The sequence below is a fragment of the Staurois parvus genome, unplaced genomic scaffold (genome assembly GCF_062004578.1).
Source record: "Staurois parvus isolate SC_StPar_1 unplaced genomic scaffold, SC_StPar_1.0 ptg000154l, whole genome shotgun sequence".
NCBI classification, from domain to species: domain Eukaryota; kingdom Metazoa; phylum Chordata; class Amphibia; order Anura; family Ranidae; genus Staurois; species Staurois parvus.
In genome coordinates, this window is record NW_028317950.1 from 18,917,791 (window position 1) to 18,945,196 (window position 27,406).

Consider the following 27,406-nt stretch of genomic DNA (forward strand, 5'->3'; position numbering starts at 1 on the left):
AAACCTCTGACTAATAGGGATGGCGTCTGGGGCTGGGCTCTTGGCCAATCATAGCATAAGAGGGAGGGGGCGTGAGGAGCTTTAAATTCCAAACGTGGCATGGAGAGGTCCAGAACAGAGCTCCAGAATCACTGACAATCCTGAGATCAGGTAAGTGGTTGGAGGGATCAATCTGCAATCACTCTCTATGCTGCTGGTACCATGTCTTTGTAACAGAGCATCACTAATGCTTCGTGTGCTGCAAGGCTGGCTATCTGCAATCACTCTCTCCCCTGCTGGTACCATGTCTTCGTAACAGAGCACCACTAAATCTCAGTGTACTGCTAGGCTGAAGGACGGGAGAATGGCTCTATATTTTCTCTTAATATCTATTAACACCTTCCTTCAAATACCATCATGGTTCTTCTTTCTCTGACTCTGTGCAGCATCCCTGCCCATCTGCCAAATTACTACACCGTCCATCACAGCAATATGCAACACTTCATTGGCCAAAGGCCAGCACGGCATGGCCAGCACAGCATCACATAGCCCCTGTCTTATGGGAGTGCGGCACAGCATCATTTAACCCCTGTCCTATTGGAACCAAGCACCGAATAATGTAACCCCTGTCCTATTGAAGCCAACCACAGAATAATTAACGCCTGTCCTATTGGAGCCAAGCACAGCATCATTTAACCCCTGTCCTATTAGAGCCAAGCACAGCATCATTTAACCCCTGTCCTATTAGAGCCAAGCACAGAATCATTTAACCCCTGTCCTATTGGAACCAAGCACAGAATCATTTAACCCCTGTCCTATTGAAGCCAGGCACAGAATCATTTAACCCCTGTCCTATTGAAGCCAGGCACAGAATCATTTAACCCCTGTCCTATTGGAACCAAGCACCGAATAATGTAACCCCTGTCCTATTGAAGCCAGGCACAGCATCATTTAACCCCTGTCCTATTGAAGCCAAGCACAGCATCATTTAACCCCTGTCCTATTGAAGCCAAGCACAGCATCATTTAACCCCTGTCCTATTGAAGCCAAGCACAGATTCATTTAACCCCTGTCCTATTAGAGCCAAGCACAGAATAATTTAACCCCTGTCCTATTGGAGCCAAGCACAGAATCATTTAACCCCTGTCCTATTGGAACCAAGCACCGAATAATGTAAGCCATGTCCTATTGAAGCCAGGTACAGCATCATTTAACCCCTGTCCTATTGAAGCCAAGCACAGAATCATTTAACCCCTGTCCTATTGAAGCCAAGCACAGAATCATTTAACCCCTGTCCTATTGGAGCCAAGCACAGCATCATTTAACCCCTGTCCTATTAGAGCCAAGCATAGCATCATTTAACCCCTCTCCAGTCTTGCAGTACAGTGTCATTTAACCCCTCTCCAGTCTTGCAGTACAGTGTCATTTAACCCCTGTCCCCTCACGTGCCACAGCTAAGGTACAGCACTTAACCTTGTTATTTCCACAGCACAGCATCAATGAACCCCTCACCATCCAAAGGCAAACCTAGAAACCACAAGAAAAGTACTCAATTGCCCCAATTTGGCAAAGTATCCTGCCAACACTCTGCATGGGTTTCTTACAAATCTCTGACCTATTCTTTGCACCATATAGATACTAGAAATATATATGGATAAAATCTACTTAAAAATCTACTTCTAAAAACTGTTTCAGCTGACTGTGGCATGCAGTCCCTAATGTGTACTTTTCCTCCCTTCTTTTTTTGCAGCTCAGCAAAACAAGCACTTTGCACAATGTTCGCCCTGGTGGTACTGTTGGTTTTGGGATGCCTCAGCCAGGAAGCCTGGTCCTGTTCGTGCGGCATCAGACACCCCCAGTCTGTGTACTGTGACTCCGCTATTGGTAAGAGTGCTGAGAATTTCAGTGAAATAATAATAGTAGAATACTGTGCATCTATTTTCTGTTAGACGCACTGCAAGCTTTGCTGTTAAGGCTGGAACCTGATAGGTTGTTAGGTGTCAGAGGGACAAGTATTTGCAGACAGAAAGTCATGTGACAAACAGAGCCCTGGGTCACAAAAGGGACCATAGAAATAAACTTTGTGAGTGAACCTATCCACAGACATCAGTGGCTGCACAGATGTGCAAACGCAACCATGTGCAGAAACATTCAGGCACAGACTGCCTAGAGTGCATGTTTATGCCTGAGCAGCTTGACTTATTTCAGAGGAAAATAGCTGTATTAGGAAAATGGATTTTTCCCCTGAAACTGACTGACTAGGTCTGCAAAAGTCACAAAGCGCCCAATGGCATGAGATCATTTCCTGATCTGAATGTACCCAGCTTGATTGGGCAATGATCATCCTGTGTAGAGCAGTAATCAGAAGCTAAATGTTTGAAGAAGCAGCAAAAAATTCCTGGGTAAAACACGAGGGAAGGGTTTAAAAGTAACAATCAGGGGGCAAAATGAGAAAGTCTGACAGGTAGTGAGGAGCTAGATGAAACAGTCTTAAAATCATAATCATAAACATAGAGATAGACACCTAAAATGTAAAATTACCAGCAGGCAGAAAGAAAGAAAGAAAGAAAGAAAGAGGGAAGGCCCCCAGATGCAGACAGAGTTGTCAGAAACAGAAAAAAACATTCAGAATTCAGCAAGGTAGTGAGAACACATCACAGGGAACTGCTAATCCTCCTCCCGGAAAAGTTTACAGAATTTCCAAATAACTGTTTATGTGCCACGCAATCCAGATGTCTGCTGGCCTGCACGTACAACCAACATGGCAGAAATCATGTATGGGCACAAACGCCTTCAAGCATTTATGACAAAGCAATATGTACAAGGCAGGAACATGAAGACATAAGGGGGTTTATTTACTAAAGCTGGAGAGTCCAAAATCAGACTCCCTTCTGCATAGAAACCAATCAGCTTCTAACCTCAGCTTGTTCAATGAAGCTTTGGCAATGAAACCTGGAAGCTGATTGGTTTCTATGCAGAAGGGAGTCTGATTTTGGACTCTCCAGCTTTAGTAAATAAACCCCAAGGAGTCACCCTTCACTGTTTTGACTTCAGTAAACCAGATGCTGGTTGGCTGCCCTGGGTTACCACAGTAGATCCCATTTCATATAAAGCAGCATCATTCTCAAGGCCTTTCTAACACTGACTCTTCACAGTCTACTCTTAGTACATTTTCTGAGCTGTGTTTAGCTTTCCTATTTATTAGAATTTTCTCCAATCTGGGTTGATTTGGGTGTTTCCCTGTATAGGAATTCAAAACAGAACAGTGAGATAAAGGTTGTTTCCTTGTTGGTGACTACTATGGTTTTCTAATGTACAATCACAAGGCAAGTGTGTTGGTCAGTCCTCATGAACATTTGAAGATTTTACAGCGGCTGTTTTTGGCTTTTGATGTTTTTTCTACAGCCAGTAAACCCCCCAGCATGTTATCCTATGTGTCCATGCACATATAGACTGTATTCAACGTTTTTTCGCTGAAAAAAAACCCAGGACTAGTGTGTTTATAGAGGAGTTTTTTAGCTGTAAAAAAGCTCTAACGCTGAAAAACGTGGCAAAACATGGTAAACCGCCACAAACCAGCGTTTTTGGACATTTTTTTGACCAAATTTTTTTTTTATTAATTAAAAATGCTAAAAATGCAAACGTAGAAAAACGCCACTAAACGCTAATGCAAAAACGCTAAAAAAAGCTGAAAAACTCACGTTTTTAATATGACTTTACACAGCTAACGTTACCATCATTATCAAAACATCCAGTGTGCATGAGGACTCAAGGTTACCTTGTGTCCACTGGGAAGATATTCCTTTGTTTACTGATTTGCTGACAAGCCTATGTGTCCTGGTGTGCCAGGGTTTCACGTAGACAGGAAATGAGAGGAGTTTACTCCAACGAAAAAACAGCAACAAAAAAATTAAAATGGTTAAATTCTCCCTAACTATATTAAAATAAAAAAAAGTTTTGTATGGAGATAAGTAAAGGCCTCTTTCACTCGGGGCATTGAAATCAGCATGGGATCTGTCCGTTGACCCCTTGCTGAACGGAGCAGAGAGGGCAAATGACACATCCGTGACCACTCAGTTTCTACAGAGCAGACATGTACGGAGCCTACTCTGCTCTGTGGGTGGCCACGAGTAAATGGACTTTGCTGTCAGTTTACACCTGACTGCCCTCCAATCTGATATGCTCATTTTCTTTGTTTAGCAGACCGGATCGCAGGTGGGTGTAAATGCACACAAGTCAGTTTACAACCGCTGGTCTGTAGGGGTGAATGGACTGTCTGATCAGGTACGTTTGAAAAACTGACAGGTGGACCAGGGGTGGACTGACCATTTGGAAACTCGGCACTGCCCGAGGGCCCAGGGTCAGTAGGGGGCCCCATGAGATGCCCCTGGTACCTTTTTCATAGGCCTTTTTTCAGTTTGGGCAAGGACACAGGGGTCCCATGATCCCCTATTGCCCGGGGGCCCCATGAGTTGTCAGTCCGCCCCTGAGGTGGACCTGATCAGATCATTTATGTGAAAGGGCCCTTAATATCTGTTGGGAGAGATTTCCTTTCACTTATTGTTCCAGACACACACATAAAAAGTGAGAGGAATCTCCACAAAATGAGATTCCCTTTTAGTTGTCACCAGAGCAGGTATCCCCACTGGAAGACTTCCCACAACCGTAACATTTTGGATTTCTTCATTTTCTAAAAAATAGTCACCAGGACATACTGTATACACAGAAGGAATCCATCAGCAATAGACACAGCAATGAAAGCCAGACAAAGGTTCTAACTCTTCCCTACTCTTTCCAAAATTAAAGAAAAGTTTTTCAACTTTATATATACTTCAAACCCAGTAGTAAGACCTCTATATTACACAGCTGTGGGAAAATTCCTTGTAATCCTGTTGTGACTCTAAATACTGTTCTGGATATTGGACACAAACTGTTGTAAAAGGTAGGTACGCCTTGGATCAACAAGTGCAGTGACTCCATACAAACATAGAAACATATACACGTAGCTTTATATTTACATAATATGGTCCTTCAGGTTTTTAAGAGTGGGTGTTTAGTAAGTTTCAGGCTTCTAGTTATTATTACAGAAGGACAGCTCATGTCAAGACATGCTGGAAGGCTAATTATAGATAAAACCATGCAGTCATTCACTTTACAAGACACACCAAGCTTTTATTTAAATTTAATGACATATATATATATTAGGTGTCAGAAAGCCATCAGAGCTCACATTATTTGAAGGAGAATAATGAGTGTTTTTTTAGGGTTCACACTAGTGCAGGCCATGCGGTTCACATTTGCACAGACATGGCAGAACACTTATTTGAATGAACTGATGTGTCCACGTTTCATGCAAGGAAAAGGTGCATGCATCTTTTCCAAAACGCATCCGCACGGAAACCACATGGTCTTTTTGAACATGCGGTTTCCGTGTGGTTCTCGCACCTGTGATCGTGCTGTAGGATAAGATGTGTGGGGTGCCATTCAGAATGAATGGCATCCCTGTGCGTCTCACAAGAGAAATGCAATGCGACTGAGGGTGGTTGCGGGTGCGGGAATCGCATCAATTCCCACACCTGCAACCAGCCAGCAGCGTACAGACTAGCGTGAACTAGGGAGGATGCAAAGAAAAGGTTCATGCACTTTTTCAAAATGCAACCACATGGAAACCGTACAGCCCTTTTGACCATGTGCTTTCCGTGTGTGTCCCACAACAGACGTCACGCCGCGATTGCGCTGCGGGATGAGATGCGTGGTGTGCCTTTCAGAGCAAATTTCACCCCCCCCGCCTCTCACAAGAGAAACACAATGAGGCTACGGGTGGTTGCGGGTGCAGGAATTGCTGCGATTCCCACACCAGCAATCAGCCTGCAGCATACAGGCTAGTGTAAACCAGGGGAAAGAGAATATATTTGTTGTATTAATGTAGGCTTAAATTTGAAGTCATTTTGATGTGACTTCCAATTTGTAAATGCAAGCTGTATGATATTTGTGTTATTGCATTAAATATTGAGATTTCTGAACATTAGAGGGAGCTTTGCATTAGACACAACCTCATTAAATCTTCCTGCTTGAAATATATCAAAACCTATGAATAAAAATTTAGTAGATTGCAGCTTACCAACCCTAGCTGGCTGAATTATTATTCTTTTTTCTGACTAAGAACATTTTCTGCATGTACAGAAAAATACTGGTTGATCCTGCCAGAACTCTGGTGTCCTTGTAACCTCTTGTGCACTAAACTGAGATCTCAACAGTGGTATTAGTTTTGCCAGCTATCTTCTGTGAACTATGAACTTCCCTATTAAGATGAGGAATGAGGAGAGGGGGAGGTGTTTATAGCCCAGATCAGAGGGGAAGCCTAGAGTGAGACCTCTTCTCCATAAATACAGTACAGTGAGTAAGTGTTGTCATCCTAGTTGAGGGGTGTGGTACTGGCAGGATCACCAGGTAAAAATAAAGAAAACAAAAGCCTGAAAAGAAATGAATACCATTGCCACACTTGAAACAATCAATATCCAGGTGCAGCACAGTGGCTAAGGGGTTAGCACTTCCACATAGCAGCACCGGGGTCGTTGGTATGAATCCTAACCAGGACACTACCTGCCTGTAGTTTGCATGTTCTCCCCGTGCCTGTGTGGGTTTCCTCCCACACTCCAAAGACAAGGTGGTAGGTAAATATAAAATAATAATAAATAGGCCCTAGTATATGAATGTGCGTTAGGGACCTTAGACTGTAAGCTCCTTGAGGGCAGGGACTGATGTGAATGTACTGTATGTAAAGCATTGTGTAAATTGACAGTGATATAGGTACTTATAATAAATAAATTAAATTTTTGCTTTTGAGCATACTATACATTTTCTTTAAATAGTGGGTTGATCTTAAATATGGAGACAATGAAAAGCGGTTTTACAAATTCCACATGAAACATTTTATTTGATTGTCAGTGCTGATTACAACATTTCTCTCTACAGTGATGCGGGTAAAGTTTGTTGGGCAGAAAGTCAGTGAAAAGATTAGCAACAGAGTGCAGTATCGGATTAAGACTACAAAGGTAAGATTATATGATTAAGATATCAAAACAGTGCAGCGCTGATGATAACACAGGAACCTCTAACAGGGGTCTCCAAACTATGGCCCTCCAGTTGAGGAACTGAAAGTCCCATGAGGACTTGCAAGACTCTGACAGTCACAGGCAAGACTCCCAGAGGCTGAGGAATGATAGGACTTGCAGTACTTCAACAGCTGGAGGGCCATAGATTGGAGACCCCTGTTCTAAAAGTTTAAACAAAAATAATCAAATGAGATGAAATCCCTCCAAAAACATAATAGGTGTAAAATAGATGGAAGAGTGCTCAAAGTCCACCCAAAGAGTCTTTGTAGGATGATTAGTATTTGATGGTGCCTTAAAGAGCAGTACACAGAAGAGGAAAATCCCTTCACCTTCAAATCGATCACACTGCCTCTTACCATAACAGTTTGACTCCCCTAAAAGGAATGGTCAAACAGCGCAGTATAGATTCATAAGAAATGATAAGATCTCCAGGAATGGACCATCCAACAGCTTCTTCCACATATAAATATTCTCTTTAGCCTAAGGGTCGATCTGATCAAATGGACGTTACTCCTCAGAGATATCAATCAAAAGAGAGAAAAAGGCCATCTCATAGTGTAGTAAAACCATTTAACAATATTTATTCTAAGCATTGCACTCACAGTAATAAAGAAAAACATGCATATCCAAATAACCATATGTTGTTTCCAACCAACAAGATGGCCACTGCATCCTGGTGTGTGATGACGTCACATGCTGTGACTCCACCCTATAAATTTTTTCATCAATGACACCATCAGAGGATTATATGATTTCCAAGCAGATTCCTAAATTGGCCATAGATGACTCCGTTTTTTTCAATCAGCCAGCAGGCTAATGAAAAGAAAGCTAAGCAGATTCTCCCAACCACACAATACACTAATCAGCAAGTGTTGATCAGACAAAAATGAACCTAACAGTCCCACTTGAGAGGAGTGGATCTTTAGATTGACTCTTCTTGAGCAGTAATGGACATAGATGGATTGAAATTCATGCATTCCCTGCTGAACCGACCTACTTTCGATCCAGCCAGGCCAGCTTCTATGAGGGGAAAGCCAACATTTTACAGAACAGGATTGGAGGAAATTGTTTCCAATAGGAACACCATTTTCAGAGACAACTTCCAGAGGTGGGATTTACCCTCATTTACTTCAAAATAAGTAAAAGAAAATCCCCCTAAATGAGATGAAGTTGACATCAGTCAAAAGCAAGAAAAAATCCTGATTTTTTTTTTTATTTAAATTTCCTTGCACATTACTGGGTAATATTTGCAAAGTAAATTTTGCTTAGTTTCATCTCATTCACCTTGCAAAATTAACATGCTCTAGTAAATCAACCCCAATGCATTGCAACCTAGTAAATCTTTACTTTATAGTGCACTGCAACACTGAAAACAACATATATTTCTCCATTAGATTTTCAAGGCCCCTGAAGGATATGAGGACATCCAGGACCTGTACACTTCCATCTCTGAGAGTTTGTGTGGCTATCAGCACGCTTCAACTAACAAGAGCGAAGAATTTATCGTTGCTGGTCAGTATAATTCTACATTCCCCAACCCACACAAGCATAAGACAGAGGGACAAATTTTAGTACTCAAACTTTTACACCCACCCTAGTCATACTTCCATCCATCTTCATTTCCACATTGTATTTCATTTATTTCTAGCCTATGCCTATTAATCTACATGATCTTGAAGTTTGTAAAGTTACTTTGTGAAGATCCCCACGCATTTACTTCCTTAAAGAAGAACTACGGGCAAAAATGCTTTTCTGCCCTTGCAGTGGGGCTGTGCACTACACCCACGAGCCATCGAAGCCACCACAAAATATTTTTTAACCCAGGCCTCAGCTTCCATTCTACTTTTATTTTCAACCCTTACTAACGCCCTACACACCGGAGAATGGGATATCCACTCACTACTGGGATTACCTACAATTCTACTCTCCATCGCCCTTATAATAAAATTAGGCTTGGCCCCCCTTCCACTCTACTTTTATTTTCAACCCTTACTAACGCCCTACACACCGGAGAATGGGATATCCGCTCACTACTGGGATTACCTACAATTCCACTCTCCATCACCCTTATAATAAAATTAGGCTTGGCCCCCCTTCCACTCTACTTTTATTTTCAACCCTTGCTAACGCCCTACACACCAGAGAATAGGGTATCCACTCACTACTGGGATTACCTACAATTCCACTCTCCAGCGCCCTTATAATAAAATTAGGCTTGGCCCCCCTTCCACTCTACTTTTATTTTCAACCCTTACTAACGCCCTACACACCAGAGAATAGGGTATCCACTCACTACTGGGATTACCTACAATTCCACTCTCCATTTCCCTTATAATAAAATTAGGCTTGGCCCCCATACACTTCTGAATGCCAGATGTTCTTCAAGGAATCCCACTTTCTACAGGACTAATTCTCTCTACTTGACAAAAAGTAGCCCCGATAGCTTTACTTACTACATGGGTTAACTGCTCATTTTTTTCTAAGGTATTTTAGAGCGGAGATATACAGTACTTACCTAATCCACTGATCCTCCGAGCCGAAGACTGGTCCCGGCCGCTCCTGCCCCCTGCATGCTAGTGGTCTTGTGAATGGGCTGGTCTTGACATCATCAGGCCTATAGGCCAGCTCTGGACATGAAAATGGCAGGAACAGTCCATCTCTGGACTGCATACACAAGGTTTTTCACCTTAATGAATACAATGCATTAAGGTAAAAATCCTTCTGCCTTTAGAATCACTTTAAATAAACATGTCTATTTATACAAATCTGAATCTTAAACCTGAGAATGAGACAGATGGTCTAAAAAAGGGACAACTGACAGCTGAGATTTTATTCACACCCAACAGAAAACTCATCCCACTGCCCCATTCTGGCAAGATTTAGACAACTACTGAGAATCAGTGACATTCTTTGTGCTTTAAAGATGTCACTCATTCCCATAGGATTGAATGGCAGCACTTTAATATAGAGGGCCTCATCTATCCAAGTGTCTGAAATAAGAACTATCTGCCCTGTACCACAGCAAACAGAGTCTTTCATTTTATGTTAAAGGCTTTTGTATTCAAATTAGGGCTACATAGACTGTACTTATTTCAGATAAACAAGGCCTGCTGTATATTTTATCTTCTGCTCTCCTCCTCTGTTTTATTTCACCATCTGCTTCTGAGTAATGTTTCTTACCCTTCCTTTACAGGACATATTGTGGACAACAATGTGTTCATTAACTCTTGCAGCTTCATAGCACCATGGGCTTCCCTGACTTACTGCCAGAAGAGGGGTTTCCTGCAAGCATATGCCAAGAACTGCGAGTGCAAGGTGAGATCCCGATCAGTGCTGATACATAACAGTCTTTACAGTTTTTAAACTGTGTTTTGGAGTACAAGTTGTATTGGGGTGCCATTAAGAATTTTTGTGCATTGAATTTTTACGTGCGTTCCCACAATGCAAAGTGTGAACCTAGCCTAAGAGAGGTTAAGAATCTTGGGTTTTACTTATAAGAGAGTGACATAAACATTATCTAGAGATCACAGTGGTAATACTTTGATATACACAATCATTTGTATATCCCAACTGACCTAGTGAAGCAACAATAGCAAGAAGTTGTGCCCAAACTCAAGTGTCCATCCTATACCTCATCTTATACCTCATCTGGAATATGCAGTTCAGTTTTGAGCACCAATTCACAAAAAGAACATTGGGGAACTGGAGAAAGTACAGAGAAGGGCAACCAAACTGATACGAGGCATGGAGGAGCTCAGCTATGAGGAAAGATTAGAGGGGGGATATGATCAACATGTATAAATACATCAGTGGTTCATATAGTGAACTCGGTGTGGAGTTATTCACCCTGGGGTCATCATAGAAGACAAGGGGGCACTCTTTATATCTTGAGGAAAATAAATTTAATCTCCAAACACGGAAAGGTTTCTTCACAGTGAGAGCTGTTAAAATGTGGAATAGACTCCCTCAAGAGTTGGTTCTGGCCAGCTCAGTGGATTGCTTTAAAAAAGGCCTGGATTGTTTCTTGGATACACAGAATATAACTGGATACTAACATTTATAGGTAAAGTTGATCCAGGGAATATCCGATTGCCTCTCAGGGGATCAGGAAGGAATTTTTTCCCCCTGCAGGAGCAAATTGGATCATGATTTGCTGGGTTTTTTTGCCTTCCTCTGGATAAACTGTGGGTATAGGATTATAACTTTTTTTTTTAACGGTTGAACTGGATGGACATTTGTCTTTTTTCAGCCAGACTAACTACGTAACTATCTATAGTTGGGAAGATACTGGAGAGTATAATAGAAGACCACATTGATCAGTTCTTGCTGGAAAAAAAAATATTTTAAGCAACAGACAGCGTGGATTCATACCAGAATAAGCATGCCTAAAGCCATCACAGAACATTCTTAATTGTATTGCAATTGCATGGTCTCCCTGTATTGTATTGTCTCCTTGTGCAAACTATTAGCACTATATACAGTAAATCCTTTATAATAACAGCTCAGCCATCTACAGACAGATTCCTCATTAGGTGATTGCTATACTTTTTCCCAGATAGGCCATCTCAGGTGATTTCTACAGGTAGTTGTTTTACCTCTTTAGAAAGCACATAAGCTTTCTCCCAATATTGATTGATAGTGCTGCAGAACATGCCATTGTGGCATTTACCTTGTACAGGCCAGTTCATACTTGTGCCATTCTTTTTTATAGAGTGCCTTTTAGGATCATAAACAATAACCTCCCCCTGCATTGTAGTTTGTTAGCTGCATCCTGCCAACATGGACAATCAAACGGTACACAAGAGTCTGAATTCTGACACTTTGTCCCCAGAGACTGTAGCAGCAAGGAAAGCTGCAATTATGGGGGTGGTGATTTACATCAGGCTTTGCGCACACATTCCATTTTGTGGCAGCCACTAGTGATTGGCTGCTGGAGAACTGTGCGATTTCCTGGCTGTGGCTTAGTACACAGAAATGATGTGAACGCATGGGGGGATAACCATGGCAAAGAGAGAAATGAGAGCTGTGCACCTTAAGTTGATGTTTAATGCATTTACTTGTACATGGTGTCTTGCAACTTTTACTATATATATTTTTTGTCATCGCTGTGATGTCAGATACAAAATCATTTTGTTAACCCATTCTCTTTCAAGGTATGTTTATAAAAGTCCTAATATTCAAGGTTCAGAGCTGTCATTCCTTGACTACAGTAGCTAGGGAAGCAGCTAATCAAGCACAATCTTTTGGGCAGGGGAGACATTGGGGAGCTAATAGATCTCGGATGCCTCCATTAGTAACCCTGACACCTGCCCATTCTATCATATAGGGGACATAGCTTCCCTTGTGATAGCAATACATTTAAAAAAGTGTTACAAAGTGATGATAAAAAATAAAAATGAGGAAAAAAAACGTAAAAGCACCCTTGTTACTCCCAAACACACCCCAATGCTAACGCATAGTAGGGAACACACACGTATGTAAATATAAATTATACCACCCATGTTGGGTATCACTGCAACTATCAGAGTGAAAGCAATAATTTTAAAGCTTTAGTTCATGAAAAAGTCTAAGCTCTATAAAGTGTAAATGTTTGGAAGCCTCACCTACAGGGGCGGACTGACCATTTGGAAACTCGGGCACTGCCCGAGGGCCCGGGGTCAGTAGGGGGCCCCATGAGATGCACCTGGTACCTTTTTCATAGGCTTTTTTGAGTTTGGGCAAGGACACAGGGGCCCCATGATCCCCTATTACCCGGGGACCCCATGAGTTGTCAGTCTGCCCCTGCTCACCTATAAAACATTTTAGAGTACCATAGTTTTGTGATTTCACAGATGCACACAGGTTTAAGACTTGTCATATTTGGTATCTATTTTCTTGACACAACCCTGTCTTTTATGTTTTACCAAAACTTTGGATATAATATTGTGTTTGCACTAATTGTATTGTATTGCTTCCTAAAATTGTGTGACATAAAAACTTACAGCTGCAATTGCTAATATTTTGATAAATAGCTGGGCAAATATGCGACATAGAAAATTGAAACTGCCACTATTTTATTCTCCAGGGTCAATGCTTTCAGAAAATATATAATTGTTTGGGGGCTTAAAGTAATTTCTAGCAAAGAATGCAGATTTTTAGACGAGATGTTTTGATCACTTGATGCAAGTTACCACTGATACATATGACCAATGTCTACCATATTATGCACTTCCCACAATCCCCTGCTTAATGGAAATCAGACTGATGGTGTTTCTGCACCATGAGACACAGCTGCCTGCACGGTGCTGTCAGTCTTACATGTTTTCAGGCACTGTGTAATCATTCTCATTTACAGTCCAACGAGTAGAGGTTTGACATAGGAAATTCTACTCATTCGACCGTAACTCCTTATTCCACAAACTGTCCATAATCCACTCTTTTACTAGATAAATTACTTCTATTTAATATTTATTTCCATAGTTCTCTTGTCCTCACTGCTTAGGATTCTGTTTCTAAGTACCCAGAAAGAGTTTTGTTTTATATCCAAGAAAATGGAAATAAACACATATTGCAGAGAATAAAATAAAATGGCCAAAAACAGAACAAAACTACACAAAATGTAGTAAAATCTGCTTAGTTGTTTGTTCACTTCCTTTAATAAAGTCACCAAAAGTGGAAATTCCCTTGAAATCTATGAAAATGCTTATGTCTCAATACATCAGCTGAAGAACAGTGAGGAAGTCAATTTCACGCTCAGAATTGTTTGTTCATCTGGAATTTCACCAGAGTTGTTATGTCAAGAGTAGGCATGCAATTGTTGCATATATCTTTCACCACTTTTTCCCCCAAAATCTTCTAAAAATACCAAGTGATAATATTTTTTATTGCAGATCAAGCAGTGCTCCATTCCACCTTGTGAGGTAGATGATGATCGCCAGTGTCTTTGGACAGACCACCTGACCAGACAGAAGAGCAGCCACTCTGGACACCAGGCTGCCAATTTGGCCTGTGTCAACAACGGCAATAGCCTGTGCATCTGGGACTCACTTAAGTCCCGCATCTACTCCCTATCTGCCAAATCTGCTACCAAGTAAGGTCTGGTATGACCTCAGCACACACTTTGCCACTCAAGATCCTCACTAAGGACCTGTCACCGGACCTGAAGTCTCCACAGCTCACTGGACACAATTAATCAGCAGGGGACGCCTCTGGAGGAAAAGAAGGATCATTTAAAATCAATCGATTTTGTGTCTTCTGCTGAGAGTGAGCTTTGTTCATGAGCTAATTTTGTATGTACTGTTAGATCCAGGGGCAGTTTTTTTTCTAGATGTGCTATAAATGCTTTTTATATGTATTGGACTTTTTTGTTTGAATAAATATTTTTTAGATTTGTTTTTGTATATAAAAGTGTTTTCTTTTTTTGTGGGATAGAAAATTGATATACAGTAGTTTCTCTAAATGGTCAGCCCACCTACAACTGCTGTTGTAGGCATAGGTGGATGTTACCAAGTTTATAGGGAACCTGTTATGACAGAAACAGAAGTTACCGCTGCTGAATTGTTTTAAAAGAACCTGTCTCCAGGATTGTCATCCATTTCTTTATGCCAAGCTCCCAGCTCCACCTATCAGTCCTCTTATTAGGAGAAAGCATTGCTCTCCTTGTAATAATTTACAAGGAAAGCAATGGTAAGAGTGGAACTCTATGGTGACATAGCACAGAGCCGCAGAATCTTGCTAGCTGAAATATTGTTTTTTGTGAGCCCATACTAGAGTGTGGACTGATCATCGCCTTTATATATTGCCACCAGGGGACTTGTTAGTAGTTAGGGGAAAAAAAAAGGAAAAAGGTAAACAAAAATAAATAAAATACAGTAAAGCAATGAGTCCTCATGCACACTGGACATTTTTACAGCTGCTGTATTTGGCTTCTGGCATTTTTTTCTACAGCCTGTAAACTCCCCAGCATGTTATCCTGTGTGTTTATGCACACAAAGGCTTTAATCAGCATTTTTTGGCAGGAGTTTTTTAGCTGTAAAAATGCTCTAACCCTGATAAAAGCTGAAAAATGCCAATAAAAGCTTAAAGACGCTGCAAAACGCAGCTATCCGGCGTTTATGAGCCTGAAGATTTTGTGAGAGTATAACTGCTGAAAATGTACATGCTGAAAAACACTAAAAACCACTAAAAAAAGCTAATTAAAAAAAGCCAAAAAAGCATAAAAACCTCACATTTTTATTACAGCATTTTACAGCTAACGCTACTGGCATTTTTATAATGTCCTGTGTGCATGAGGCCTGAAAAACATGCAAAAATAAAAAACCCCATACACATTGTATACGTTCAAATAATTTGGATTTATGGATAGGCAACAGACCCTACTGCACTACACATACCGGTAATTGGTATCCTGCATATGTTATAGGTGTAAGAAGAATTTTAGAGATTTCATTTTAGTATACAGAAACTCTAAAGAGACAAAGTAACAAAGGGTTTTAGTGTAGGCTTCAGGTATCTGAATTCTCATTTTTACAAATATTTAATATTTGTTACTATTTCAGCTCTTGTGCCCGTGTATCACTTATTGGATCAGAGCAATGTTTAACTGTCTGCGAAGAGCCTGTTTATTCAGCGATAACTTTAATAAGATTATGGTACAAACACCGAAAAGTTATTTACAGCTTAAATGAAGACATGTTTTTTTAAAATGTTTCTAATTTTTTTTAGTGTGAGTAAAAAAATAAAGTATAAAATAAAAACTGGCCCTCCCGCGCAACAAAAAAGTTTAAATATTAATGGATAAAAGACAAGATTGGAGAGGACAGCGGCAGGAAAGGGGAGAGGGACAAGGCATGCGGCCAAAGTTCACTCCCCATATGGCCAGATTAACCACTTGGCTACCAGGCACTTTTACCCCCTTCCTGCCCAGGCCAATTTTCAGCTGTCAGCACTGTCGCACTTTGAATGACAATTGCGCGGTCATGCAACACTGCACCCAAACAACATTTTTATAATTGTTTTTAGACAGATAGAGCTTTCTTTTGCTGTTACTTAATCACCACTGGGGTTTTTATTTTCTGCTAAACAAACTAAAAAAGACTGAAAATTTTGAAAAAAATTTTTTTTCTTAGTTTCTGTTATAAAATTTTGTAAATAAGTAATTTTTCTCCTTCACTGAAGTGCACTAATGAGGCTGCAGTGATGGGCACTGATAGGCGGCACTGATGAGGAGGCACTGATATATGGCACTGATGGGCATTGACAGGCATCACTGATGGGCACTGAAAGGCAGCACTCATATATGGCACTGATAGGCGGCACTGATGGGCACTGATAGGCGGCACTGATTGGAACTGTTAGGCGGCACTGATTGGAACTGTTAGGCGGCACTGACGAGCACTGATAAGCTGCACTGACAGGCACTGATAGGCGACACTGACAGGCACTGAAAGGCAGCCCTGATGGGCACTGATATGTGGCATTGATGTGAACTGATGGGCACTGGTATGTGGCATTCATGGGCACTTACAGGTGGCATTGATGGGCACTGACAGGTGGCACTGATGGGGCTACACTGATCATCAGTGCCCTGATGATCAGTGTAGATGTCCTCTCTGAGGAATGCCGATTACCGGATCTCCTCTCCTCATGAGCTGTCACCTATTTACATGTGATCAGCTGTGATTGGACATAGCTGATCACATGACAGAACCGATGTCATTGGCTCTTTACAGTGATCGGTGATCCGTTGTGTCCCAGGGACACAGCGCACCACCGATCGCCGTGCACCCCCGAGGGTGCACATGCGCAGTTAGAGTGGGAGGACATCATATGAAGTCCTCCCACAATGAGAGAACCGTCGACTGCCTGTCATTACCTTATATGGCGGGTGGGAGGCGGTTAAAAGACATCTACAGGACACTGGAAGTAACCGCTATAAGAAACATTTAACAATGTAATACACTGCATACAATACACTCCAAATCCCTAACATTAACCCTCCCCGAAACACTCACAAACCTTCCCTGTAACCATAACACTAACTTTCCTTGCAACCCTCATACTAACCTTCCCTGTAACTCTCACACCAACCCTAGCTGAACCCCCACAGTAATCTCCCTGTTACCGGCACACTGACTTTTCCTGTAATCCTAAAACGAACCCTTCTTCACCTGAAAGCTAAACTTACATATGAAATAAAAAAAGATCAAGTCAAAAGATTTGTATTTTTTTCAATCAAGTTTTTAAATTTACTGGCTTTGCTGAACCTAACAGGCCTGTCTGGTATCTTCAAAAGACACTAACCTGTCCTTTAACCATAACATTAAACCTCTCCAAAATCCAACTAACCTTCCCTGTAACTCTAATACTAACCTTCCATGTAACCCTAATACTAACCATCCATGTAACCCTCATACCAACCTCTGTAGCTCTTACACCAGCCTTCCATGTAACCCTAATACTAACCTTCCATGTAACCCTCATACCAACCTCTGTAGCTGTTACACCAACCTTCCCTGTAACCCTAATACTAACCTTCCATGTAACCCTCATACCAACCTCTGTAGCTCTTACACTAACCTTCCCTGTAACCCTAATACTAATCTTCCATGTAACTCTCATACTAACCTCTGTAGCTGTTACACCAGCCTTCCCTGTAACCCTAATACTAACCATCCATGTAACCCTCATACCAACCTCTGTAGCTCTTACACCAGCCTTCCCTGTAACCCTAATACTAACCATCCATGTAACCCTCATACCAACCTCTGTAGCTGTTACACCAACCTTCCATGTAACCCTAATACTAACCATCCATGTAACCCTCATACTAACCTCTGTAGCTCTTACACTAACCTTCCCTGTAACCCTAATACTAACCTTCCATGTAACCCTCATACTAACCTCTGTAGCTCTTACACTAACTTTCCCTGTAACCCTAATACTAACCTTCCATGTAACCCTCATACCAACCTCTGTAGCTCTTACACCAACCTTCCATGTAACCCTCATACTAACCTTCCATGTAACCCTAATACCAACCTCTGTAGCTCTTACACCAACCTTCCATGTAACCCTAATACTAACCTTCCATGTAACCCTAATACCAACCTCTGTAGCTCTTACACCAACCTTCCATGTAACCCTCATACTAACTTCCCATGTAACCCTCATACCAACCTCTGTAGCTCTTACACCAACCTTCCATGTAACCCTCATACTAACTTCCCATGTAACCCTCATACCAACCTCTGTAGCTCTTACACCAACCTTCCATGTAACCCTCATACTAACTTCCCATGTAATCCTCATAACAACCTCTGTAGCTCTTACACCAACCTTCCATGTAACCCTCATACTAACCTCTGTAGCTCTTACACCAACCTTCCCTGTAAGCCTAACAGTAATACTCCCTTTAACCTCCATACTAACACTCCATGTAACCCTCACACTGACCTTTCCTGTAACCTTCACACTAACTCTCTCTGTAATCCTAAACCCAACCCTTCCTCACCTGAAAGCTGAACTGACACATGAAATACATAAAGGGAAGCTTTAATACCTTTATTTACACATCTTTACTATACCATACAGCCTTGTCTAGCAGGACAGAGGACCTGATTTTTCCCTGCTGCAGTTCAGTAACACTTACAGGTCTTGTTCCGCCCCCAGCCTGTGATTGCAGAGGGAAAGAAGAGGCCACAGTCTGATCATATCTCTTTGTCAACCTGATTTATCAACATGCTTCTTACACTACAGCTCTACTGATTTGGGCACTGCATTTCTTGTGCTGCTTCTCTTTTCCCCAGTCTGAGTTCTGCTGTAATGAACTGCAAGAGGCTGATACCAAGTTAAGATCAGGTACTTTTTCTACTTGCGTTTAAAATTAGATATTCAATGATGTATAAATGAATAAAGAGCTACATTTTTGTGTATTTTAAATAAATACAATATGTTTTTACTGTATCTATATTATTATGTATAATATGTATGTAAACCCACAGTCTATTTTCTAGTAGGTTTAGCATCATGTCTCATTGTATACAGTTTTCCTATGCAAATCATCTTTTTTGTGAATCTGTTGCAAAGTGTCTTACCTGAATATCTGCCAATACCAGTATTTTCTCTTGCAGGCTGACAAAGCTAAGCATTCTCATCTCACAATTAGCAGCATTATTATCAGCCTGCCGTGAATATTCCTTTAGTTGGTGGTTGGGCTGCCTATCAGATAGGCAGCTTAATGGCCAACTGTAGCCGGCTGACAACACTGATGCTAACTGCAGGACAACGTCTTAGCACTGGCAGTCTGCAAGAGGAACTGCTGTTACTGACAAGATCTTTAAATAAGACGTTTTGCAATAAATTGGTAAAAATGATTTTCTTAAGAAAACTGCATACAGTAAGGCGAGATGCAAAACAGATAAATGAAAAATAGATTTTTGGCTTTGAATTACACTTTAACTCGGCTTCATGTTAACCCTTTGAACACCTCTACTTTTTCTTTTTTGAACATACATTAGTAGAGTAAGTAATCTTATCTGTGGAAGAATAGAACACAAGCCTGGAAAGCAATGTCTTATGTCTCTATCTTTACTGAATATGCCTAAAACTCTAATGGAATACAGTGGAAAAGAAATATATCTCACTGAATGACACAGAAAGTGAAATTGTGCCTAAATAAGGAATTCTATAGATAGCCATCTGTTTTAGATTAAGGGTTTTCCATGCAAGGTTTCTGAATTTGTTCCATTATGCGTAACATCCTTCTGGAAGAGGGGGGCAGACAAAACCTGATAGCATACAATGTATGCGGCTGTAGTCTGAGGTCAGTACAGGATAAGACCCTCAAACGAACAGGTACAAACTGGAACTAACTCCCCTAGGTAAAGTCAAACATTGTGGTGGGTTTTAGACATATTTCCATCATCTATCACTCACCATCTCTTTATGGTTAGGGTAAAATGTTTGCTCTATTAGAGGGAATTCCTCTGGACCCAGCTTCTTGTGCAGGCGCACTAGTTGGGAAAACTGAAATATTAACAGAAAACACGGTAAGAATGTTTATGCTATAAACAGGATCTTTCACAAAAATACAAAAACATTCATCTTTAACTGGAAATCAAAACAGACACTGTACTGTCATGTGAAAAAGGTAAGTACATCTAGGGTTGCCACATCATCCCTTTAAAACAGAACACATATTAATTACACAGGTTCTGAGGCTAATGTAATGCAGATAAAGCCCTAGGTGAGTTTAATTACCACCTTAATCAGTCACAGAACCTCTGTAATTAATATGTGTTCGAGTTTAAAGGGACGAGGTGGCAACCCTAAAGTACATCCCATGGAAATTGATGACCTTTTCCAAATTTTTCAATATGCAAACATTAAATCTCGAGGCACATTGGAGTAGATTTACTAAAACTGGTGCACTAAGAATCTGGTGCTGCTATGCATGGTAACCAATCAGCTTCTAACTTCAGCTTGTTCACTTAAGCTTTGGCAGTAAAACCTGGAAGCTGATTGGTTTCTATGCAGAACTGCACCAGATTTTGCACTCTCCAGTTTTAGTAAATAAACACTTGTGTGCCTATGATAAAGGCAATATACTTGAACAAATGACACATACTGTACAATTGACACGGTGTATTCATTTTCATCTAAATTAGCAAAAATGCAGATTTGTCCCATGGAAAAAGTAAGCACAGCTCTACATTTAACACTACATCGAATCCATGGAATTGGAATCCAGTGTTTCAGATTTGGTGCCAATGATTAGAACCTTCTTAGGGAGTGTGCAGGTGGATCCTGTCTTATTCAAACCTCAGACAGCTAGGGTTTGGTGTTCTCTTTCCTACTGACACATGTGTAGCACCCTACTAGATAGGTGCTAGAATTAGGTAGGTTTAGTTTTGGCACACTGTGTTCAGTGGAGCTGTATTTTTGTTAGGGAAAATGTAGCTTGTCTCACTGCAATCAGTGTGGCTGTAATTGATATCTTAGGTAAATTTACTTGTGTCCATTGTAATTAGTGCAGCTGCATGTTTTTAGTTAGGTCTGTTCAGTGTTTCGGCTCCATTTTCTAGAAAGCAGTAGAATTCTCTGAAACATAGGTGCGCAGCAATGCAAATAGCAGTTTGAATATGTATACAGCCCTGGCCAATCTAAGGGAGTGTCACCCTGAAGGCTGCTGAGAGTCTGTATAAATGTTGCTTCAGCTTTTCGGAAAGGAGTTTACTGACCTCAACCTGTACACAGTTCTCTTTTTGGAGTATCCCACTCAATTACGTCAACCCTATCCCAGTTATTCCAAAATAAAAAACAACAAAGAGAACACCCTTAGAGTGGTTTTTGATCCAAATAGTGACTATGATTGTGTTTGCCTGGCTGCAGGGCAATTTACTGGGGAAAGAACCTGGGCAATTTCCAGCAGCTCCTTCGGGGGTAGTGCTACACATGTCAAGTCAGCATGCCAATGGAGCTCTCTAAGGTCCTCAGAAAGGTGTAAATGTTTATGAGTCTGGCAAGAAATTTAGACAGATCACCAAATGTAATGAAAATAATCTATAAGCGGCACTGATCTCAAACAACACCTAATTTGTCCTGTATAAGTATATCAAATATAGTGCAGCGCTAATACCCTAAATAATCCTAAAAGTAAGTAAGTTTGTTACAAAAGGCATTTTTAAAAGAATAAATAAGTTACTAGAAATTTTAATAAATATTGAATCAATAATACATCGGTGAAACAAACCTCAAACCTGCATACAAAAGTCCTTAATCTTCAATAAACAGTGCACTGTGTGGTGACACGTCTGTTTGTAAAAACCGTGATAAACTCCTTCCTACACCAGCTTGTGAATAAATGTGAGTCTGTTCACCTTAAGAATCAACCTCCAAATTATAGGAAGTCTAGACATGCACGTTGGTATATCACAGAAGGCAATCTCTCCACATCTCCTCCTTTTTATTATATTTAAAAATAACAATTTCTACTCACATAATGCATTCAATAACTGGCATGAAAACAAATCTGTATGTCACCGCTTTCCTGCAGATCGGAATAGCTTAACCAACATACCACTCAAGCCAGATTCCGGTGGGCTTCTCTTTGACCTGTGAGTCTTCCTGTTCCTATCTGATGCTTGACATAAGCCATTACTGAGGTACAAAAATTGGCATACAAATAAAACAGGCTTATAGAAAATGAAGGATGTTGCAATATAACTCATAAACCATGCTGGTGGCAGCGGTAAAGAAGATGCTGCATACCGGTTCCCATAGGAATGATTGGAGGTCACTAGGAAGGACAAAGTGATGTACACAGAGATGTTGATGCTGTGATAATGCTGTGGATAAGCTGCAGTGTTGTCAAGCATAGAGGCATACAGCGGTGTTCTTAGTCCATGCACCGGAAGTGACGTCCAGGCGCACCATGTGACCTCCAATCATTCCTATGGGAGCTGGTATGCAACATCTTCTTTATCTCAGTCACCAGCATGGTTTTTGAGTTATATTGCAACATCCTTCATTTTCCATAAGCCTGTTTTATTTGTATGTCAATTTTTGGCTTAATAAACTATCTCCTTTACTTGGATTATAAGTTTGCTTTTCTGACAAGACCTTGGTTACGCCTGTGGAACATTGTTTGGTCCAGTAACATCTTGTGGCCTTTTATCAGTAGCACTCTTCCTAGTTGATATACATCTATTGGATAGAGGGAAGCCATGGCTGACCTTGTACATTTCATGTGAAATTTTTGCACCCACAGGAAGGTGTTGAGAATTTTTAGATCCAGTAAGGGGAAAATGCCTTCTTTTGCTTTGGAAACAGAGAACAGGTTTGAGAAGAAACCCTTGAATCATTCCTTTTCTGGCTCCCCTTGACAAAGGAGCTACACCAGACTATTGTGAAGGTCTGCTAGTCTTTGCAGGGAAGTTGGTATGTTTCATAACATGGAGCATTTAAAAATCTAGCTTTTAGCATGTGAATACCATATTTTGGACCCAAACATCTAGAATGTCCTGGGATAAGGTGGATGAAAAAACCAACAGACATCCCCACACTGATAAGTGAAGGCATCCCCTAGTTGCGAAGAAGACTTGTGCTAGAACAAAAAGGATGCTCATTCCCTCTTTGATGTCCTTGATAAAGTTTGCACTCCCTATCGAAGGCCATATGGAATAAGCACTGATGCTCACATTTCCATAAAAGGGTCCTCCGCATGTGCACTGATAGAAAAAAAATCCATTCTGGAAAGTAGGAGCGCAATATCCAAAAGACTGTGCGCATAGCAGGGCAGAGGCATGAGCTCCAGTTGTTCGAGGACTGAAGGATCCATAATGATAGAACTAGGATCCCTGGATATATCCTTGGACCAGACACCCACGATCCAGCAGATGGGCACGGCCACAATGGCAGGTTGCAGTGCAAGGCCCACAAGAGAGAATAAAGTCTTGGAAAGGGCTTCTATCCTTTTATGCACAGGATCTTTAAAGACCATTATGTCCTCCACAGGAATAGTCAGAGTTTTGTTAAGAAAGAAAATGATCAGTTCACTAAAGATAGATATGCTTTTAAGGAACTCATTTTTAATAGGATATTCCTGGAGAAAGTGTTTGGGAGGAGTGAAAATTTGTCACTGGGATAGTTTTAACAGGCTGGGGACTCTTAAGAGAACTAAGGCTGGTAACGTTAGAGACAGCTGAGGCTCCAGACCCAAAATGGTATCCTTAAGTTTAGGAGTTATGTCAGCAGACTAAGCCTCCTCATGCACCAAGTCATCTAATAGCAATAGGATACATTCCTCATCATCCTCAGCTAACTGTGCAGAAGTGGCTGAAGCCATAGGGAAATCAGAGATGGACTCTAGAGCAAAGGGCTTGGGATCATGTTTGCAGCCCCTGCATTCATAGCAGCTGACATAGCTGAAAATTTCCCCATAGGCTCTCACAAAGCTGCTGAGAATTCTTCTCTGGACAAAACAGAGGAGGGAACCACTCCTGAAGGAGTTAAAGGGAGTCCAAGGAGTGTTGTGACTGAAATAGGGAACAGTGGATTGAGCTATCAAATTCATGTCTCTTGGGAAAAACATTGCAAGCCACCTGGGAGCTACTAGTGGATGCAAGGCTGACATGGCCCACTTGACTATTGCCCTTACAATTATGATCTGCCATACTAAAGTATGCAAGTGAGGGATTTTCCACAATCAATATTCACAAATTGTTGATGGAGCAGGGAGAGCTATATGCAGTCTTTGACCTCATCAATGTAAGGTGGCAGGGATCCCATGTATGAACAACCTTAAGGATTGTAGCGATGGTGTGGCTAGGGAGATGGCAGGAAGGCTGAGTTGATGCTGATGTGTGCCCTAGGAATTGGCATGTACATATGCATTGTGGCAACAAGAAAGAGGCCCATGCAAAATCAGAAAAGCCTATACTGAGCACCAAATTTTAAAACAGAGCAGCGTTGTTTGGCCCATGCCCTAAACTGTGGTGACCATGGCTCTGGTGATAGCCTCTGCACAGATGAATTGGAGCGCAGTAGCAATTACCATACCAGGCTTCCTCAACAAAAGGGCAAAGCCTTGATTTACCACAGCAGCAATCTGGGAGATGACAAACAGCCCTTGCAAGGTAGATCAGCTGAGAAGTGCCAGGCAGGATTCAAGGGAAAAAGCCCCATCCAGACAGCCTTTGACCTCTTGGTGAGCAAACTCACTAAGGAGTGTTAGGGGGACACCAGACAGATTCACTTGTCCCTTGACAGGTAGAGCACTCTGTGGCTAATTCATGTTACAAGGAGAGCACCCCAGCAGAGCCCAGTTCTCGCAGGTCACATTGCAGGCCTGCCCCAGTTTTTTCCTCACAGTGCGGTCCATGGATCAACCTTGGATGTCGAGGATCAACTGATCCTGAAACCTGCAAAAATGATTGGTGCGCTTTCTTTTTGTTTCACTTTGCAGTATGAGAATAACAACCCCAGAGCAAACCCTTCAAAAACCATTCATCAATGGCAGCTGCCATATTACTATCGTGATGGCTTCCTTGCAATATCTGTTGGTTCAGCCTGAGAATTACCATGGGAATATCTCACAAATGGAAGCCACAAAACATATAAAATGCTTTGTGTATGCTTAACCTTCCCACCAACTATGAAAACTGAAACATTAGTTTTGACTGCTCATAAATACATTATTTTGGTATTTTAATCTGCTGTTGACACTTACCACCCATGGCTTGTCACAGAAGTTGTATACGGAATGTAGAGAATTGATGCTTGGCACTCCTGCATATTGTAGCCCAATCACCAAGCTGCGGAAATCTCCATTGCGAGCCATGCTGAAGGCATGCTGACGAATCAGGACAAAGTCTGGTTTCAGTGATCTGTGAAGATGGATATCAGATTAGTTCTTACTGTATAATAATTTTCTAAATTTGACCCAGTGAGATTAATTAAATTGAAAGAAAAATTCACAGTGTTCTTTTTTAAAGGGCAATTTCAAGCAATGAGAAAAACTAATTAATGAGCTAATAATGCTATTCAGTGAACACTGCAACTGTAAGAATATGCACTCAATTTATCTTAATCCATGTATCGTTTCATTTTGTAGCCACAATCCAGAGATCACCTCACAGGGTCACTCAGAGTGAACTTCCTGAAGCCTATACTATGTTAAAGGAAACCTCTCATACAGATACATGAAGGCTTCCGTAGCTGGCCTCTCCTTTTGTAAAAGGTACTCAACTGTCATTTTCACCCACTTATTTCAATTTTTCAGCTCCTGCTCCTGAGCAAGTATGCAGATTAGACATTCCAACTTTTCTATAACTTTCTCTTCTGCTCCTTTGCACACTTGCTTTAGATCTGTGACCCAGAACATACTGAAGCTAATGGATCAGAATGCCAGCTAGATAACTAGTATTTTCAATGTATTTCTCGGACAACTAGATTTCCTTAATTCAGATCTCTCTGCTTCCTGCTTCAGATTCAATCTTTCAAGGCAAGTTTTAAATCTGTTTGCTGATGAAAATTCTTAATGCTTATTTTTTTTATTACATCAGGCTTTCTGTATCAGAGAGACAAGCAAGGGAGCCTGTAGGGGGTTTGTTTGGAAATAGCTATTCTGTATTACAAGCAGGGGTTCCCAAATCACAAAAAAGAGGAACTGGGGTGGGCTGCAGCACAACCGCAATGACAGCATGAAAATCAGAAGAAATAAGGTGCAATGGGTACGTAAGACCCCAATTAACTAGACAACTAAAGTATACAATAATGCACTAGTAAAAGCCCACTTGAACTGAGCCACATCAGAGAATCATGAAGGGAGTCTGTTGCAGCACAGATGTCACAGAAACACTTTACCCTCTCAGTTTACTGTATAAAAGAGAAGTATGGCCAAAGCTTTTTTAGCCATACTTCTCTTGTGGGTCATGGGAGTACATTTAATTTTGCACTCTTTTGACCCAGAGTCAGCCTATAGTTGGATATTGCCCATTAGCTGATGGGGCAGAACTGAGCCAGGCCTGGGAAGGATCCCGACAATATGGTCAGGATCCACCCCGCTGCCTGATTAACAGCTTGCTCCACTTTTCTACATGCAGCTGAGAGCCGGAGCCAGTCCCCTTCCCAGCCTCCACTCCAGTTCAGTGAGTGCTGGAGGATCAGAGCAGAGAGTGACTGCTCTCCACCTGGAGCAGACTGAGAACTGAGCAATCAGCGGTCATGTGGTTGTTCAATTCTTGATGTTAGATTCAGAGTGGGACATTAGCGGTAAGTGTGAATATTTGTCTTTTCATAAGTCCATACTTCTTTAATGTTAATCTCAGGGATACAAGGCTGCAAGAATTTGCACAGGAAGATTACCTTTAACAGTAATGGGGGAGCACTTTCCTACTCGTGAACCTTTTACTGCTTTCTGTGCCCCTGTTGAGGACATTCACCATTTATATTTGTCCTGTTAACCATTGTCACCTGGACTGAAAATGAGGAAAAACCCCAAATTTTAAGATGTCACCAGAACAGGAACAGAGGGAAAATCTTCCAGTGCTGATACCTGTCCTGAAAGCAACTGTCTAAAAGAGGAAAACTCCTTACTTTGGAGGGGTTTCCAGGCATTTTCTCTTTGTGTCTACATAGAAGGAATTATTTCTTCCTAGTGGGACACATAGAGCAAACACAAAAACCTGACAGGGGTTTTAACCATTTCATACTCTATTCAGAACTAAAAAAAAAGCAATTTGGCTTTAGATGTATTTGTAGTACAATATATAGTATGCAATACTGGCAATTGAGAGTTTTAACAAATTATAGACAGGTCTATATAGAAAGTA

The 27,406-nt window shown here is 41.2% G+C and overlaps 2 protein-coding genes across 5 annotated transcripts in view; one reads left to right on the plus strand and one right to left on the minus strand.

Annotated features, from left to right (window-relative positions):
• The window catches only part of SYN1 (synapsin I), a 185,284-nt gene that overhangs the window by 78,998 nt on the left and 78,880 nt on the right, over nucleotides 1–27,406 (minus strand). For all 4 annotated transcript variants that reach the window (XM_089675158.1, XM_089675157.1, XM_089675161.1 and 1 more), the window contains exons 4-5: nucleotides 25,303–25,459; nucleotides 20,010–20,099 (exon numbers count right to left, since the gene is read on the minus strand). In XM_089675158.1, the coding sequence (XP_089531284.1) occupies nucleotides 20,010–20,099; nucleotides 25,303–25,459 (247 nt within the window). The remainder of the gene's footprint in view (nucleotides 1–20,009; nucleotides 20,100–25,302; nucleotides 25,460–27,406) is intronic.
• On the plus strand, nucleotides 16–14,465 carry TIMP1 (TIMP metallopeptidase inhibitor 1). Its single transcript, XM_089675156.1, has 6 exons — nucleotides 16–150; nucleotides 1,730–1,863; nucleotides 6,955–7,034; nucleotides 8,489–8,606; nucleotides 10,288–10,409; nucleotides 13,964–14,465. The coding sequence occupies exons 2-6, from the start codon at nucleotides 1,755–1,757 to the stop codon at nucleotides 14,165–14,167; spliced, it is 633 nt and encodes a 210-aa protein (XP_089531282.1). The 5' UTR covers nucleotides 16–150; nucleotides 1,730–1,754; the 3' UTR covers nucleotides 14,168–14,465.